At 36.6% G+C, this 19,557-nt stretch overlaps 1 protein-coding gene across 1 annotated transcript in view; it reads left to right on the forward strand.

Moving 5' to 3' along the window:
- MYO3B (myosin IIIB) overlaps nt 1–19,557 on the forward strand; it is a 196,591-nt gene that overhangs the window by 100,934 nt on the left and 76,100 nt on the right. The window contains exons 23-25 of the mRNA XM_041473419.1: nt 1,786–1,874; nt 3,378–3,507; nt 17,475–17,554. Coding sequence (XP_041329353.1) covers nt 1,786–1,874; nt 3,378–3,507; nt 17,475–17,554 — 299 coding nt within the window. The remainder of the gene's footprint in view (nt 1–1,785; nt 1,875–3,377; nt 3,508–17,474; nt 17,555–19,557) is intronic.

The following is a 19,557-nucleotide window of genomic DNA, read 5'->3' on the forward strand; positions in this document are numbered from 1 at the left end:
GTGTCTGCCAAGGAAGGCATGCACCTCCTTTGGAATGGAAAATATGACCTCTTTCTCTCTGAATTATTATTATAACTTTGAAATTAAGGGGCTTTCAGGCAAAGATATGGGAAAAGGAATAGCAGTTCTTTATTAATATATATACACATGTAGATACGTATAACAAGACGAAGAGCCAACAACTCTGGCAGCAGCAGCAGCAGCAGCAGAGCCCCGTGGCCGCCTTCTCCCGCTGCGGCAACTCTGGCGGCAGCAGCAGCAGCAGCAGCAGAGCCCCGTGGCCGCCTTCTCCCGCTGCGGGCGCTTCCCCTTCCGTGCAGTTCCGGTCTCGGCCGGCAGGGGCGCTGCTGGCTCCGGCCCGGCAGGGCGGGTGCGCTGGTTCCCCTGCGCCGGCAGGGGGCGCTGTGGCGCGAGCTCGGCCGCGTCTCCCTCATGGGGCAGTGGCGGCAGCTGGATGGAGAATTGGGCTGCAGCGGGAACCTCGGGGTGGCGGCTGGAACCCCAGAGGCGGGCACACTCCAGGGTGGGCCTCCAACAGTCCTCCTTTGTGTGCTCAAGTTTTCTGCCTCCCTGTTGGCTTGTATAAATGAGTTAATACTGATTATTGAACTTCTGCTTCCAGAGGTACTTTCCCTTGTCCAGCGTTGATCGGCCTTACTGCTGGTCTGCACACAGCAGAGCAGGGTCCCTCAAGCAGACAGCAGAGTGGGATATTTTGCCCTGTCCAGGTGTTCCAGACAATCATTCATTCCATGACTCTTTCCCAGCCTCCAGAAATTCCAAACTTAGTTCTTTTTGCTTTAAATACAAGCTCGATTAAGTGGCAATAGAAAGAAAAACCTAACAAAAATGTTAATGGATTCTAACATTAGAAAAAATACTTTAATAATATTTTCTGATGTACACAGCATGACAGAGAATGTTATCAATTTATTCTGGTCTCAGGTCTCTAGTTGCTTGTTCAGGTAAATTAGCATAAAAGCAAGTTTCACTGCATAAACACTAATTCTTACTAAATTCTTACTTCAGGTTCCTTTGGATCCTGCTTCTTTCCAGGGATGTTTCCTTGGCTCAGCAGGCAGGAATTGCTACCTGAGCCCTCAGTGTTGGACAGACAGCACTAATTTCATTACGAAATACTAAAGAGCCTACAAACTATCTCAGGGCATAAAAGACATTTTTCTTAGAAACCTGTGTCCCTTCTTCTGTCAGCTCTTTAGGGTAATCACAGGAAACAGAAAGTCTCCTTAGAAGGGGTTTTATAGAGAAGCTTCTTTTTTTTTCTGCAGAAGTCCAAAGGTACATGAGGGACATTTCCAGACTGAGCACATAAACATATCCTTAAAACCTGGTGCACAAAGCTAAATGATTGCAGAAAGGAAGATAGAAAAAATACAAATAGTAGGCATTTAAGTGACTGTGATATATGCACAGTTTTGAGTGTACATATGTATAAGAAATAACCTCACCCCAAACCCTGCATTTACATTAGTAGATTCATTGCAAAATATGAGAAATCATCACATCTTCTCATTGGGTCTTCCTACTTAATATTTTTCCATGTACAAAAGCATCCACAAACAGTGATTTTAACGACAGTCTTACTGGGCTAGTTGAAAATGAATTGTTCCATTCAGATGTGACAGCTTGGTATTTCTGAGCAATCTGATAATATGTGTTTATAGCAATTCTGACTTCTTGAGCAGCAATTTAGCAAGCTAATTAGGATGAAGATAGTAATTAATCACTCTGTGACTTAAATCAACATATTTTCTCAATGTCTAGATAAGTTTGAAGATAACTTACGATGCAAATACTTTTGGAGACCAAAAGGAGTGGAACTGTCATTTGGAATTCAGCACTATGCTGGAAAGGTAAGGTCATGTGATTATTCTTTAGGTTAGATAATAGCGGTATGGTCATCACTTGTTTTTATCCAAAGTTTCTGCTTTTTTCCCTCTCATTTTAATAGAAAATATTATAAACTTTAATGTTTAGCAGTTGTTAGTTAGATGTACACTCTACAATGAAACTTTTATGTGTAGCAGTCCATTTTGGAGCCTATCCTTAGGGCTCTTACACAGATTCTGTAGACAGTAAGCATCTTTTTTCTGCAGGAAACATGGCCTCAGAAATGCCAGTCCTGCAGCCATTTCAAAGGAGGGACTCTGGAGCCAGGGCAGGCTGTGTGCTTGGTAACAACATGTGAATGCCACAGTAGTTCTGTGTGAGAGTGTCTTGCAGAGTGTCATGCAAAGTATAGGCATGAAAAGCAATATAAACCAGTATCTCTAACAGAACTTAAAATCCTATACAGTGCATTGGAAAGACTGGGACTTGCTAGTAGAGGTGTTTTCTTGTACTTTGTATCTTTTGTTCTCAGAGGTTCACATTCACGTATTATTTTATATGGGGAGTAACAGTCCAGCTTTCACCATAACATGAACTTTGCATGCAGTTTCAGACCCAAATATTTGTTTGTAGACAAAATTGAAATGTCCATGTTTTATATGGTTATCGATTAAGTCTCTTCTCTGGATCATTATAAGCCTCCAAAATTTTAAGACGTATTCTAGTAACTTCGGTCAGGTTTTCTGTCTTGTTAAGGATAACTATTAAAATTCACACCGTTTTAGTTAATTCTTTGTACCCACATGGCCAAATAATAAAAACAATACTGGCCAAGTTTTCTTTTGCCAGAGAACATTCACTTTCTGTGTAAATTAATGGACTTCAGGGAAATTTGGCTAGAGAGGAATATTGCAGGTGATAATAAAACATCTCTAAAAAATCATTGCAATTAAACAAGATGAAAAATTAACTAATTCTTATATTAATACAAGTATCCAGGCATTAATTTCTAATCAAAATTGAAAATAATTAAAATAATTGAAATAGAGGAATGTTTTGTTGTCCTAATATGGTTTTCAGTGCCATGAGAAGCTGATTTAATGTACCTACATTGTGTCCAACTTCTACTGTTCCTCCAGCAGGTCTACTTATAGATCACAGGTTTGATGAGACAGCCAATAGAAAGTGACCACCTGAGAACCATTTCTTACGTCACAAGTAAATGATCAACTGAAGCTTTAATGAAGTATCTCTGTTGTATTGCATCATGCATAGGATCGTTTAAGCCATTTAAGCCAATTTGATATGCAGTGGCATTCTATGAATATAGATACTCTGTATAGCCAGTTTGCATTCTGAACACACTGCTGTAGTTCACTTTTAAGACCTTTGCAGGTAATTCATTTGCTTTTCAGACCAAGCTAGCTGGTCTACTTGGTAATCCTGACTGTTCATGTTTTAAAGAACATAGTAAGTTTTGGGTAAACCTTTTCATCAAAATTTCTGATTCTGTTTTCCCACTCTAGGTATTATATGATGCCTCTGCATTTCTTGAGAAGAACAGAGACACTCTCCCTGCTGACGTAGTGGTGGTGTTGCGAACTTCAGAGAACAAACTTCTTCAGCAGCTGTTCTCTAGCCCATTAACAAAAACGGGTATGTTCTGCACAGCTTTGCTAACATTCTAACTTCTTCAGCTACCTGTTCCTCTCAAACTCTTACTTGATTCTGGACAATTTTTTTTCAATGATTTTATCATATCTCCTTTCCAGAGTGTTTGTTCTCTGATTTCAAGATTTCATTTCCTTTCATGAATCTTGTGCAGCAAGATTCTTCCCTGACTTCAGAGAAAGGGAGATTATCAGATGTGTAGGGCAAGAGCTCATTCTCAGAGCAGGATAAAAATATGGGAGTTTCTAGTTCTCAGTCCTTTACTAAGATCAGTACTCAGTTGGTAGATTCTTGTGTACATGTCTTCCAGTTCATAAATCATGTGATGTAGATCAAGGTGTTTTGGAGGTAATATCCATCTATTGAGAAGCACTAATGTAATACATAGTTTCTTACAAATTATAAAAGCCATATACTAATAGGTTAGAAGTAATTCCGTTGATTTAAAGCTTGTTGACTTTGACTTACATGAATGTAAGTGCCTGATCTGTAGCTAAATAAAACAGCAAGATGAAGTTTGATTACTCCATGGATAGGTGCCAGAATGCCAGTACCATATGCAAATGACAGTTCTGCAGTATCCATGCAAACAAGCCAGCAAATGAATATTTCTCTCATACTTATTAAAGCATCTTTTTCATAATGGGTGAGAAAAATATGTAATACTAAATCCAAATACAATGGATTGTACTAGATTGCAAAATTATTGTGAGCTAACATATGGAGATGAGGTTGTATGTTTAGGTAGAAATACTTGGTGGATGCATTAGATAGTGCTGGGCAGACTTACTGGACATTGGCTGGAGATGCAATCCTGTGCCTGTGCAGCAGCTCTCTGCCTTGAATTTCTTGACTGTTAATAATCCAGTCATAGCATCTGGTGATGCATATAACCTCTCTTGACATTTCTGTGTAGAAAAAGAACATCTGGAGATAAAATTATATTGAGGTTTTTTGCAGATGTAAAATTAATGTCATAATATGTGTTTATATGCTACAGAGGATAGATTCCTGTTACAGGGTAATTTTCCCTGTAATTGAAAGGCTTTCAACTACCCCACCTCAAATTACACTTTTAGAGGTCCCTGAGAGGTGAGGATCCAGTGAGGAATCTGCTTCTCCTTTCAGCTATAATGAATTTAGATGGAAAGGAATATAGTTTATGATGGAGGATTGGTTTGTGCCCAAGTGGGGAGCAAAGGATCTTTCTGTCTATTACTGCTCTACATTTGAGTCTGTGTTAAATTGATAAAAGAGATTCTGATCAAGCAAAGCAAGAAAGAAAGCTCACACATGGTGAAATGTTCCTCCACACCCCTCTTTACAAGCTGTTTTATACCTTGGAGCTGTTGTTAGAATGAAACCTGTTAGGTGCTTTGTCCCAGTTATCAGTCCAAATTATTGCAAATATACTTTTTATTTTATTGCTATTTTTAAATCAGATTGCTGATGCCTTCATGCAAATTCATCTTTTTCTGGCCTTACAGAGTTATTTTCAGTAGCAGCTGCACTTAACTGGAGTATTTTGCCTGAGATGTATAGAAGGTTCAGTAAGAGATACTTCTCATTGCAGTTAATGTAAAGTTACCGTGTTGGTGTATTTTACCTACTTTTTTAGGTCGCTTATATTCCTTGTTTCCCATTTACATCAATTGAATGCTTTCTCCCTCCATTTACCTTTCTGTGGAGAGCACACAGCAAGTTAAGTATTTTCTGTATTTGTCAAGTTGGTAGAGGACATCCTGATAAAAAAAAATTATTGTGCATGTGCTTCTATGCATGGTGTTATAAGAATAGCTTAAAGCTCTTGTGTAATTTTTACTTTTTAAAAGCCTTGGTGATTTTGCTCTTTTTTCCCAGCTGTCTGATATAATTGACACTCACATCCTGTGTTGGGGCCTCTTGTGTTCTAAAATCAAATTGTTGCCAGGTTTAGTTTTGGCTGCTTGCAAGATAAATGAAAGGTTTGGCTGAGAACAGAAGGCATTGCTGGCAATGCTACTTCATCTGCTCAGTGAAGAAAGATAATGCTATTCTTTTAACTTTCTACGAAGATGCTTTTGTAAACAAAATAATAGTGAGTGTGTACGTATCCCATTGTACTCTGTCCCTGCCTCTTAGCCCTCTTCCCTCCACTCAACATGTGCTTCATTCCTAAAGAAAACCGGAAAAACATACAGATTAAGATTGATAATCGTGGGACAGCTTTTGGTCAATTATTGACTAATAAAAAGTTAGTAATTTACATGGAAGCCATATTCCGTCTTTCCAGGTAACCCTGACTTGAAATGGGCTTTCTGACAGTGTGTGTGGTGTTTTGGACAGCACATTCTCACATCTGCTGGCAGCTATCTCTGGAATGTGCAGTGTAGGTGGGTTTTGCCGAGCAGCGGTCTCCCATACGTGTTGCAGCCACTGGGTGGTGCTATCCCAGAGGCATGAGGGAATGCGAGGCTGAAATCGTGGGTCTGACAAGGACTGAAAATGTAGTTCTTTAAATACCAAAAAAGAACAAAAAGATGCCTTTCCCACCCTGAGATGATCCTCTGTTTGAAGTATATTTATATAACTGTCATATCTTCCCCTGTCAAAAACTGAGCAGCATCAAGAAAATAAATACTAAAAAGCTAAATTCTTTTACTAATTTAAGATCATGTTAATCCTTGTAATTTATCAAGTACACTTATCCCTTCTCAACAAATGCTTCTATTTCACAGTAGCAGTCTGTGCAGTTTAAAGGGCCAGAAATTAACAGCGGGACATTAAATATACATTTGTAATAGTAATTTATTGTTAATAGAGTATGCAACTACTCATATGAGACACGGGAACTTAAACATTCTGGAACCAATTTTGTAGCATATACAGCTTGTTTTGTCATCTTTCAGTGGAAATTTAGTCATGTTCAATGTGTTTTGAAATCTGCACTTTCTAGGGACCTTTAACTTCAAAATTGAATTAATGTATTCTGATTTAACCTAACAGTTCTCCCATTTGCTTCCATATCTGTCACTTTTTTTCTATAGACACAGCTTCTTGTGCTACCACTACTGTAGATGAATATGCGTGTTCCCATTTACATAGAATATATTCCTGATTGTCTCTAGGTTTAGTTTATCACTGTTCCTGGTAAAGCATCAGAGAGAAAAGGAATCACATGAAGTAGAAAATAGAGCCCCCTTGTAACAAGAGAGGATTTCTGTTGGAAAAATCAAGGACGTCCTTGGTACATTCACCATTGAGGAGTCAGACCATTTTGCTCGCTGTCCTGATACTTGATATTTTTTGCAGCATCACCTGTAAGGGGTGGTATTGTTGGATTACTTGGGGGTTTTTGAGACTGCAAGGTTTTTATTTTCTTAGAAAAGCTGCACCATAACAAGATCTTCTAATCTTGAAACACAATCTCTGCAGATTTTTGTTCTTGCCATGACTCACAGACCTTTACAACTTTGAGAAAGTTATCTTCTGCAGGGAAGGGAAAGGGAAATCCTCCAGCCTTCCCATCAGAAGAGTAGAGATGCTGCAAAACATCCTTGTCCTTGCTCTGAGGATCAATAGGGGTTTTGCTTGGCTACAGAGAAGAAATACAAGCAACAGAAGAAATACTACAGCAACATCGTATCTAATAATTTAAGTAGCATTGGGTATTGCTCATGGATTAGGGTAATGGAGTAGCAATATATCATTGCTTAAAAACACCCACACCATATATTAAATATATATGCACCCCCTTGTACGTGGTGCATATATATTTAATCATAAATATAATATATATTTAAACATAAATATAATTCTCTGTCAAAGAGAATTGGGATGAGAGTTTTCACAGCTGGGATGAAGGGTTTGGTTAGTCATGTTTTAACAAGGTGATTTTTTTGTCCAAAGAAGAATTTTTTCCAGACACAAGTTATGTATAATTCACCTGTCTAAAGGTCATTTCCCCTCCTCAATATTGATTTTTAGTCTGTGTTCTTTCTGCCTTTGAGTCTCTAATCTTGCTTACAAACCTTAGATGAAAAGTAATTATAAATAGTGTATGTTTGTTTACCAAACCAAAACAAACAACTAATGGACCATGTGCTAAGAGAGAATGTGAAAAAAAGTGTTTCAGGTTAGCTTTATGCACACTACAGAACAAAAGAACTATGGCCTTTTTTAAAATCATTTTAGAGAACTGCTTTTCACCACTTCTTGATGACAAGAGTACTAACTTTAACTTGTGTGTAGCTTGTGTGTAACTGTGATACCGTGTGATTCCTCATGATGAGTCAGAAACCGTAGGAAAGAGCTTTTCTTGCATTTCAGTCCCATGAACAGGTACTGCTGGGCATACATGGAGAGTGTAATCTTGGCAAGTCAAAATCATAGGTGCTTTGCCATTGTTTTCAGTGGAATCGTAGGTTTGAGCTGTCATGTTTGTCACTGTGCACTCCTGTTGAGCACATACTGCTCTAGCAATATGTAGTGGTAGGTCTCTTGATTTGGTGTGTGTCATTCACTGAAATACAGCATGATTCCATTTGGGTTTAGTGTATTTTTTCCTCTTATTTCCATATATCACAATAGAACCAAAGGCTCAAATATATTTTAATTTTACTAATTTATTCCACAGTAAAATCTTCTTATAATGGTACTTCTGTGTTAGTATTTTCACCTTTAAGAGATTGGGCATTTCTAAGTCAAATTAATTGGAAACAAAGTCATTCTAATTACAGTATCTCTACTTAAAAATTAATCAGAGTTTATATTTTGTAAGAATTTTGGTAAAGTTAATGGAAGCTGTGTATTTCACTCAGTATTTCACTCGGGACATGGAGGCTTTCATACTTCTTACTGGTCTGTATGTTAAAAACACAAAAATAGTTTTAGCTCTGCTGCCAGGGAGTTGTATGCAAAGAGAGGCTTTAAACCACAGCTGTGCAGCGTAACAGTCATGAACTTCACTGGGTTGCAGATGTGGGAAATCAGTAAACTCAGTTAATTGTAGCTTGACTGATTTTGGGAGGTAGAGTGATGAATTACTTTTTAGAGTTCTGCACTTGAGCATTTTACAGCTCAGTGTTTATTTTTCTTCATGTTGTAAGGTTTTGCATCATAGGACAAATGCAGTACAGATACTCATAAAACTTGCTAGCAATAGGATCCAAAAAATGCTCTGAAATAGCCCTAAAAATGGAACTCATCTAGAAACAGAGCCATCTATCAGATCAAAGTTAAGGTCTCAGTCCTGCTAAAGCTTTATATAAAGCATAACAATTATTTACTGTTGAGAATAACTCCCTATAAATAGTGTCAGTGAATCTCTGGAATTGCACATGGCAGTAAGCACAACAGCTGAGAATTGTCAAGTTAGATTTACCATGGTTATGTTTGGTAAAGGGTGTTACCCAAACAGAATTATGCTGCTTTTTAATCTGAGACTTCACAGATTATATTCTACTGAAAATGAGCAAGGGGGTGTAGATTTTTTTGGTCTCTAAGTGCTTGCAAATTGAACTCTAATAAAAGTAGAAGTGGACAAGTTTAAGAATAGATCTTAATTAATTTACTGATTTGGTTTATAATAGATCAATCTCTCTAGAACAGATCTTGAGAATAGTTTTTCTTTACCTTTTTCTCAGAAGAGGTACCTTTCCCAATTTTCATGTCTCTGGCCTAACTTCTCAATCCTGTAATGAACATGATTTGCCAGTAGTGCATAGTAATTAATCTTAACACTGCCTTGTATACTAATTGAATTCAAAATCTATTGATATTGAGGAAACAAAAGATACATCACATAAAAGTTGTTCCTGTTTTTAATATTAACTAGTAGACTGTGGGATTTCACTGTGCACCAGAATTTAAATAGAGAAATATTCAGAGAACATTATACCATTGTTTTAATGAGTAGTTGAAAGTTTTCATAGGCACTGCGTTCTGTAAGGTCAAACAAACTATGTCAAAGATGCTCCGTATGTCATTGGAAGCATTCAGTTTTTCTGAAGATCAAATCCTAGAAGAGCATTATTTTAAAATTTCCTAGTGAGTTTTCAGAGCAGATAACTTTCTTGAATATTCACATAATCTTACTCATATGAATATCCATGATGTTTTTTGGTGTGTCCTTAACAAAGAATGTGCTTATATTTCCCACTCCTTCAAAATAATTGCATTAAGGGATTAATATATCTAAAGAACTAATGTAGTGGGTGGAAAATAAATCCCTGAGTCTGTGCTAGAGCTTGTATATTCATTTCAGAGTATTTCATGCAGTCTTACTATGATTGTGTACTCTTATCATTTTTCTTTATTCCTTCACCTTTCAGCAAGCTGTAAAGGCCAGTACTTTATTGAACCAGCATTATCTATTATTATTTGACTGTATCTTCCTTCCTCCAACCTGACTTGGCTTGATGCAGGAGTGGTTAATTGAGCTGCCTGGATAGCAGGTCACAGTGTGTGACAAAGAAAATGTGTTTGTGGATATTTGTATGAATGAGTATTTATTTCATTAAGAGTGGAGATACAAATATAATTAATGTTTTGCTCTACCTCAGAAGTAACTGATTTTGTATCAACTGTGATAATACACAGAAGTGCTGACATCCAGGGGAGCAGTGGTTCAGTTGAGAAGCCTTTGAGACTTGATTAAATTAGTTGTCAACATCAATAATGCCTAGATTTCAGAAATAGGAAGGTCTGGGACTTCTGTAAAATTCTGTAACCTTGTTTCATCTTAAGTGAACACTTTAAGGTTCTTGCCTTGGAGTTTCAAACCCTCGTTTTGACACCATTTTTTAGCCTGTCTAGCCTTAGGATGTTGGTAACTGGTGGTAGTGATAGTCATAGTGAGGTTAGAGAAAATGTTCCATAATTTTTTTCCATGTGCTTTCAGTTGCATCTTTACACCCAAATTTTTGTCACTGAATTCATTGGGAATCTTCACTGGCTTTAGTAGGATTTTGACCAGAGTGTGTATGTAGGGAGCAGCTTCAGCAGCAGATCCTGAGTGATGGAATATATACTGTAAAATGTTTAAATATTGTATGGGGAATTAACATACTCTGGATATACAAGCAAAGGGCTAGAAATCATAGTTCTTGACTTCTCCTGGATTTCCTGTTTATTTACTGTTGTTGTAGAAACTTACTTTGGCCTCAAGTTAAACTGAGCACTACAAAACTTTTATAGATAGAACAATAACTACCATATTCTTTATAATCATATTTTTACTTTTCTGGATAAAGCATGTACAATTGGGGGGAAAAATTTCTTACATAACATGCAAGAGGAAATATATCAACTACATAAAACAGTGAGGGAGACTAGAGCTGAATCAGAGTGTGGGATAACTATATTTCCAACCCGTGTATGGTTTTAGAGCTATTCTTCCACATACCTCTGGAAGAAGAAATAAACTTGTCCAGCCCCAGTAGATGTAAGTAGAAAAGGTCATTTTGACCAATGCTTAAAATCAGTGAAGAATTCCTTAACAATGAAGTTTCACAGAAAATTCACCTCTGTATTTTTTTTTCTAATCTCAGTTACAGATGTGGTACAGGTAGCAGGCCAATCTGGTGGGGCGGCAGAAAACCTCATATTGATGGTGAGGTAGTGTCCTGACTGCAGCAGTGTTCTGTCCTGTCTGCTGTTCCCCAGAGAATTCAAGGTTTGTTGTAATGAGCTGATTACATAGAATAGCATCAAACTGTACACTGCAAGAGAGATGTAAGGAAATTGCTAAGGACCACATCTGAAAGGAATGGGCCATGTCTTCTGACAACAAAGCATAAAAAGTGGAGCAAATTTGTTCTGTAATGCAGGAGCTGGAAGCCTGACTGGATCAGGCTGTGACCAGCCTCTCTTCATCCAGCCAGTTGATCACATTTCCAGCTAGTCAGGCTACAGACCTGACTAAAGAAAATGGTGAACATGAAGCAGTAGAAAATCACAGTATTGTTTATACAAAAAATTTTCTTTTTCCAAACTTTTATTTTATTTTTGTCTAGGTGCAGCTTCAGATAGTTACTACTCACTGTACTTAAGTGTGCCACTCCTATCCTTAGTCTGGTGTTTGGACAGAGGTGCCCAACCTATGCCCTCCTGGCTGTGGCCAGATAGCAGTCTAGTCTCTTCTCTGCCACTCTGTTTTCCAGAACCACATGATCATCCCTTGGCCTGTGACCAGGAAGCTCTTTATCATGTTGTCAGGCCATACCATACATGTTCTGCCTACTGTCTGTAAGTTTGGTCATGTCACAGGATATGAGAATCGCATAAGGTTTCTTATATGTCCTCTGACCACATACTGTGCACAGTGTAATTCAGGAAAGGTCCATGTTTCAGTGAACATACTTCCAGTCGAGTAGATGAATAACACATTTGGTTCAATTTAGCTTAAAAATTGGGCATGTTGCTTAAAGCAGCAGTTAGTACTCAAGATTGTGTTAGAAAAATACCTTGGGCAGTACCATTAACTAGTTTAATTAGTACTATAATTTGTTATTCTTTAGTAGGTAAGGATAAAAGTTAAGACCTTTCTTACTGACATCATACATTCACTGATCTATAGTATGTATAGATACTGTGTGTGTAGGTATGTACAGAATGCAGTAGGCAGTTTGACCTACATTTCATCTCAGCTGCTGTCGGCATCTCTGTTCCCTTCCATTCTGCAAGAAGCCTACTAACCTACTGTGTTGAAACAATACTTTAACATGGCAGTGTTGATGCTTACAAGCAAAATTTTATTTGTTGCTGTAGACATAGTGCTGTGTATTTGCCAGTGTGTGCCTTCCTAATGTGGGAAGTGACCGCTGAAGTGCCTGCAATGTAGGCAATAGAAAGCATAACAGCACTTACACTCAGGTTCTCCAATCCCAGTCTAGCAATGTAAAGTTTTTAGTTATCTGTAAATAACTTCATGCTAAAAAGACTAAAGAAATCCTTAATCTAATTGAGAATCAGTATCAGAACTCCTCAGTTCACTATGGCATGGATTTTTCATTTCAAATAATCTGGGCCAAAAACATGCATTTTTTTTCTCCTGAAGTAAACATTCATAATTAGATTATTCCCGGGTGGGCTTCACTATTACTAAGCTTTTATGCTGGTTAGATTATGTTTGGTAATATGTATCTGATTTTGGAAATACTATTTCTTGATTTTATTTTGAATAGAAAGTAAAGCAATTGTCCTTTCAGAAGAAGCAGTAGTTGAGGTCTATCTGTATTGATAGTTGTGCTCTACAGACAGTATTTTTATAAATACATTCTTGTGTAAAATGTGTAGAATATGAGAAAATTGGATTCTTAGCTTTCTTATTGCACAAGATTAGCTTAAATTACTTCAATGACTCTCAATGACTCAAAAGAACAGTTTTGATAGACAGATTCAAATTAGTACCCAATAAAAAAGTACATTTATTCATTTGTAGTTGAGCTAAAAGCTTAGTCTTGCAGTAGCAGAAGATGAAAATGCATTATGGAGATAAGCAGTCAACTTCCTTTGGCCAGATAAAATGTAGTGAAAGGAAAGACAGAGAAGAATCTGTGTATGTCAAAGACATTGTCTGGCCCTGTACCTCTTCTGGAGTGTGAGTGCTTAGCTGTGATTAGAAGGAACGTCAATGAAATATGAATGCATTGTAGCACTTCTGACCATATTATACTGGATCTAAATTGTGTTTGAAGTAACCCCTCTTTATCTGAACTAGAAGCATGAAAGAAATTAATAAAATATATGAGGATAAGGAAAGAGCTTTTGTACTTGCCCCCTATATAATAGTAATATCCTGGTGCAACATATACAGTAAGGTGACATTGTCATTAGGCTTTTTCTCAGTAAGTCATTTGCACTTCACAAACTGAATGTTGTGTCAAAGCTTAACATATTTCTTACCTGGCATGCTCTTACTTTGGGAGGAGTGATCTATTGCAGGCATAACCAAAATGACATTATAAATACAGTGCTGATATTGCTAATATTTGCTTGGTACTGCTTACAGAACCCATCACCTAAGAATAAATGAAGCACAAACCATAGGTAACATCAGAACATCCAGACAGAGGGTGTACTTTTCCTATTTAGTGCATAAAGTCAACAGCCAGACCAATCATTAATTCAGCCAGATCACACAGTGAGTAACTACCAGGAGTGCAAATGAGAAGCCAGGAATGCTGACTAGGCCTTTTTGAGATCTGGAGACCACTTCCAAAGTCCAACTTGAAAAAGAAAAAAAACACATTTCTTCTTTGTGTGTGATGTAAAGACTTCCAAAACTTCTCCAGCTTGACTTTGCATAATAGAAGAGATGCAGTTCTTTGATAGTATGGTCTTTCTCACCTAGCTGAAATATGATGCATCAGTGAAGAACATTTTGCAGAGATGTGAGATTTTCTAAACAGCTTCAAGACAAAGGGAGGTTTGCTAAGCATTGATGCTGAGCTTAGCCAGGGAGAGCATAGATTTTGTGCTGCTGCTTCTTTTTCCCTTGAAAACTCTAAACCATTTCACAAACTTCAATGTCTAAAACTTCTCAAAGCATTAAAGAGAATGCTTTAACTTAATTCTTAACTTTATTGAACAGAGGAAAAAATCAGAAGCATTAGGTCTGACTGACTCCTTCATTGTCACAATGAATCCCAGAGACCTTAGTCTCTGATCCAGGTGCATAGGTATGAGCCTTAATTGTTCAGATGAGCAGTCCCATTGAACTGCAGTGCATGTGAGTAAAATTAACATCTACATGTTGAAAAGATTAATCCTAACTTTAACCATTAACTTTCTTTCCCCTCCCTAAAAAAAAAAAAAAAAAAACAAAAAAAAAAAAAAAAAAAAAAAAACCAAACAAACAAAAACAAAACAAAAAAAAACCCACAAAAATTAAATCTCCAAAACATAAGACAGTTTTGAGAGGGTTTTATATGACTTAGTTGGTCCGTTTTATGGACTTGGATTTAATGTAGGTAGCATTTGGTCTGCAGGGGTGTAACTTGTATTTTGTCTAAAGTTTTGACTATATCATTGGTGTGAAGCTGGATTTCTGAAAAGCACAGTGCAATCTTTCACCCTTTAACCAGTTTAACCTTTCAAGGAACCCATGGCAATTCAAGCTACCCATGTTATTATCTATAAACATTTGTTCTTCAAATATTGATGCTTTTCACAAAGTGGATTAACATTTAATTATTTTTGATGTGTTAAGGTATAAATTACCTTGTAAATGAAAATCAAATGCAGGGATAGGTAGCAAATTTTACTGACTGTGAACACCATGCTAACCCTGGGTGAAACATCTCTTATTATGTAGACTAATTTTCAAACCGCATTAATTCTGTTAATTAGTTTTAATGGCTTAGACATGTTAAAGACTGGTAGTTATTTTACCTGAGCATATGAGACAGAGTAGAAATCCATTTTGATTTAGGTGAAATGTACATCTTTGAGTTAAGTTTGTTTGTTTCTGCAAATCACATGAGCTACATGAGGTCAGTAATTCAGAAATTTTTATTGAAGTATCATTTTGTGTTTCAGCTGAAAAAGAAAATCCTAGTAATATTTTTTCCATGGATTCAATGTAATACTAAAAGTAATTACATAGGATTTCACTTGACACATGAAATAAACACTGGTAAGAATCCATTCCTAGAAGGAAGTAACTACTGAGCAAAGGCACGATAGGTAAAGCATTTCTTTTTTTAAGTGGGCACAGAACACTTCGGGGTTTTTTTGTTGTTATTGTTTGTTTGGTGGGTTTTTTTGGTTTGGTTTGGTTTGCTTTGGGTTTTCTTTTTTGTTTGTTTGTGAAGTCATTAAAGATTTGTGATTAATTAAAAGGTTTATTTATTTGCTTGGATACCAGATCAGAAATGTTTCTTTCTAGTTTTGCATGAGAAACTATAGGAGACCTCAGGGGTATTAATTATGAACCCTAGAAACCTAATGCCAGCAGGAGCATGGTGAACCTTGAGCAGATATAGAACCATTCTAAATTTTATTTCATTATTATAATTTTTTAAGTTGTTACAAAATGCAACAAAATTTTAGTAATTTTAAACAGTCTGATTCAAAGTCCTTTCTTCTCCTGACTCTTTTATCATGTGTTATTAGTTCTTCAGTGCAAGGCTTTTAAGCTTTAGACTTGCTAATCTGAAACTTAGCCAAAACAACCTTTCCAAGCTATTTTAGCCAAAAAAGGCCCAAAAGAGTAATTTTTAACATACAAAAATAGCAAAATTGCAACTGGGAGAAAAACTATTTCACCATCTACTTGTTCATTAAAATCCTCAAAATTATTTCACCATCTACTTGTTCATTAAAATCCTCATTTTAACTTTGGAGAGATACATGTATTTACAGTATGTACCGTGCATGTGCGTTGATATTCAAGATTTCCCAAACGGTTGTGGTTCTCATTAACATACGCAGTATAATAGCCTAAAGCAGTTTCCAAAACAGTGGACATACCTTGTGTTCTGGACCATGATTTAAACTGTCAGGTGACATATGATGTTAGATCTGGAAATGACATGCCAGTTTTGCAGTATTGTGTCAATACCAGTGCCAGCAACTTAAAAGATAAATGCTTCTTTAAATGAATTCAGAATGTTGGAATGAAGAGTGCTGTGTTTGAGTGCTGGCCTCCAGATTATTTTCGGCGGTTTGGTATTTTTTTTGTTCAGAGGAAAGTAAGAGCAAAAGTTCCTTTCAGTGTTACAGTGGCCACTGGATTTGCTCTGCTCTCTTAGGGAATTATTACCAGCATTTGGGTTTCTTTACCAGCGATTTGGTTTTATTGGTTTTCGTTTTTCCCATCGTGCCTCCTTACTAGTTATGTAATGCACAGTTTAGCAAAACTCTGAAGACTGTTTAGAGTTCCTGCCTTTCTGTAAAGCTAACAGCTAAACACCAGAGTTGATGCAAACAAGTCATTTAGCATCTGAAAGAAGTGTTAACACTTTATTTACATTTAAATTAAAATAGACACTTATTTATGTGTTCTGGTTCTGAAAGGTGTGTGGTACATCTGCAGAGGCCTATTGTTTATTCATGCTGTAAATCCTTTGAAATGTGTTAAAATGCTTCCCACTCATTATAAAAATCCTGCCACCCATGGATTAGGGCTTTGATGTCACCAATCCTGCTTCAAAGGGTTCTTTCAATGCTATTAATCACAGTTTAGCCTCTGAAGATATAGCCAGAGAAAACATTTGGACATCTTGTGCTAGACTTGCTAAAACTTTGAAATATACAGAGTGTCTTGCATATGCAAGCTCGATATCACTTCCTCTCTCTTCTCCTAGGCTTTATTTTGAAAAGCTATTTTGTGATGACTTTGGCTTTCTACAAGTACAGAAGAAAAAGTTTAGGACACGCCATACCTTACATTTTAAAAAAGCACTAGTCTTTTGCTTGACACCGCATATATTTTTGCCAGGGAAATTGAGTCAGTCTTTAAAAACCTGGAGTTGCAATAAGATTGAGAATTATATGTCAAAAGGTCAAAAAATGGTGTTGTGTTATCATTATCTCATCTCTCTCGTTAGTTTGTGAGTTTAAGATACTGTCTTAACACTTGAGGACCCATGTGATTTCATAGAAACAAGATTGATTCTCTAGTCTTTTTGCTCTTTGAAATCTCTCAATGAGTCACAGAGAAATTGATTACTAGTGATTGAGCTGTATGCCTTTGTGCTGTCGTTGTTTTCATCAGCTCAGTAGCTAAGGTCAGTGACATACCACCTTATCACTGACTTTTTCCTCCCCTCTAAATCAACACTGCACTCTGTCATGCCTGTGCTGAATGCTCTGCAGGCACAATTGGTAATGAGAGGGGTGTGGAAGAACCGTGATGGTGTCTGCTATTTTTAGTACTATTGTACAAACTGATTTTGCACAGTAAAAAATTTTCTCTTCTAAGCTTCTTGAATAGTTTTTGCAGTATGAATTTCTTTCTTTTTGAACAGGCAATTTGGCACAAGCAAGAGCCAGAGTGACAGCAGCATCTCGGTCTCTGCCTCCGCAGCTCAGTGCTGGGCGTATCAAGGTCAGTAGTGTTCCCTTTGAGGACAGGCAGTTGTTTATAAAATACTACAGTGAGACTATGTACACAATACTTAGCTGATGTGGCTATAGAGTGAGGTTCTTACCAAATAAGAGTCTGCCTTTACTACCAGCAACATGCACCTTGTCTTGGAGCATGGTTTCCAGTTTGAGTGATGAACCTATTGTAGAATTCAGTGAAGAATCAATTTACTACTGATTAATCTTTAAACCTTTGGAGTGGAATCTGTTACATCAATATCAATAGTCCTCTTTATTCCAAAAAGATCAAGGTTTTCCTCTGACAAATTTGATCTAGAAAGAGGTCATATTAGGTAAAATTTGAGTAGTGTGTTTAACAGTATGAAAGGCAAAATTTCTATTTCTAATAGATAATATTATCTATTTCTTTTTTATTCAACTTGGAAATTAAAAACCAGGAGATGTTTGTGACTGGTAGATAACTGGAAAAGCATTACTCAGCAAAACCACTATTCTGTAAAAAGAACTGTAGAATTTAAATACTGCTGAATTTTGCCTTGAAAGTATATGGCATAACTGCATAAAATACTTTTATGGCAGTTAGTAGGATTACAACAGAGTACACTTAAGTTGTGAGGAAACCTGTTGTCCCTTGAGGCTGATGGTATGTACACTCCCTCCCTGCTTCCTAAGTGGTACTTGTTAGACTTAGCTTAGGTAAGGTTTGGGGGTTTGGGTTTTTTTTCAAAGCAAAGACTAATAAATTTTTAAAACAAGAGTGGTAACAGCAACTGTTCAAAAGTCTACAAAATTTTATGTTTTGGGTTTTCTACTTCTTGTTATCTTCTGATATTTGGAGCTCAGGCTCAAACATCAGTGTGGTGATTTATGTCATCCAGATGTCTATATCCTTCACTGTACCTGCAAATACAGATGTGGATTTCAGACTATTATTTCCTGTCTGGTGTAAATACTTGCAGTGCTGAAGGGTGGCCTTTCCAGTTTTCTTGTGTTACATACACATTTTCTTCTACATCCAGCTATATTCAGCACAACCTTTCTAAGCACACATTTTATTGATACAGCAGGATTGCAGTAGAGCAGTTAACTTCTAGAGCTTTACTAAACACAATGAGTTAATAAGTACTGTTTAAGTGGGCTTTACTCATCCTTCAAACTTTTTAAGAGGAGCTAAAAGAAAAGACATGCAGAAGTGCAACACTGTTCCGAAAATGTTAATTTCAACACTTTTTAGATAAAAACCCCCTATTTCTTAGAATTTTGTAAAGCACCTAATTAAAACAAATTCAGGAAACATTTTAAATTATTATTTTAAGATTTGTTTTAAAAAATCCAAATGTAATAATTTTGTTTGGAAGTTTTTTTTATCATTATTTAATTTAAGAGGGGGTTTTGCTCAACATATTTTTTGGTTTTATAGCATTTCATACCATGCCAGAAGCAGGTGTAGTCAATATGTGGAAAGTCATAATTTCGAGTGACTTCGTAAGGTGCCATGATGTCATAAATCGATCTTTTAATATTGTTTCAAAACTATTAGAAGAAATCTTTTTTGTGATGAAACAATTTGACTTTTGTAGGTCAGGCTGTTTTCCATTACAGTTGTAATTATATGAATTCATGTTGTAGGTCACTGTAGCTGTCATGTAAAAATGTGACTTAATAGTTGAAATATCTTCATTTTTGTTTAAAAAGAGAAGCTAGTGATTTAAAATATGAGGTACCATGACATTCCTATTCTTAGATCATGACATTCTTTTTATGCTCTGGTAATTTCTAGCAAGCCAGTTGTGAGAAGACCTATTGTCTGTTGTATGTGAGGTTGTTGCCCTATCGTAAAATTGGGTGGCTTCATAGACAAGCAGTGTTAATGAGAGACAAAACTTCTTAAAAGTTTTACAAGAAAAGCCCCTCAGCTTTAGGGTCTATCATAATTTTTCTAATGAAAACTTTAAACATTCCTTGTCAAAAAGATTTGGAAAATTATCTAGTTCTTACCTATTG

Source organism: Pyrgilauda ruficollis, unplaced genomic scaffold (genome assembly GCF_017590135.1).
Source record: "Pyrgilauda ruficollis isolate IOZ18807 unplaced genomic scaffold, ASM1759013v1 scaffold3, whole genome shotgun sequence".
NCBI classification, from domain to species: Eukaryota; Metazoa; Chordata; class Aves; order Passeriformes; family Passeridae; genus Pyrgilauda; species Pyrgilauda ruficollis.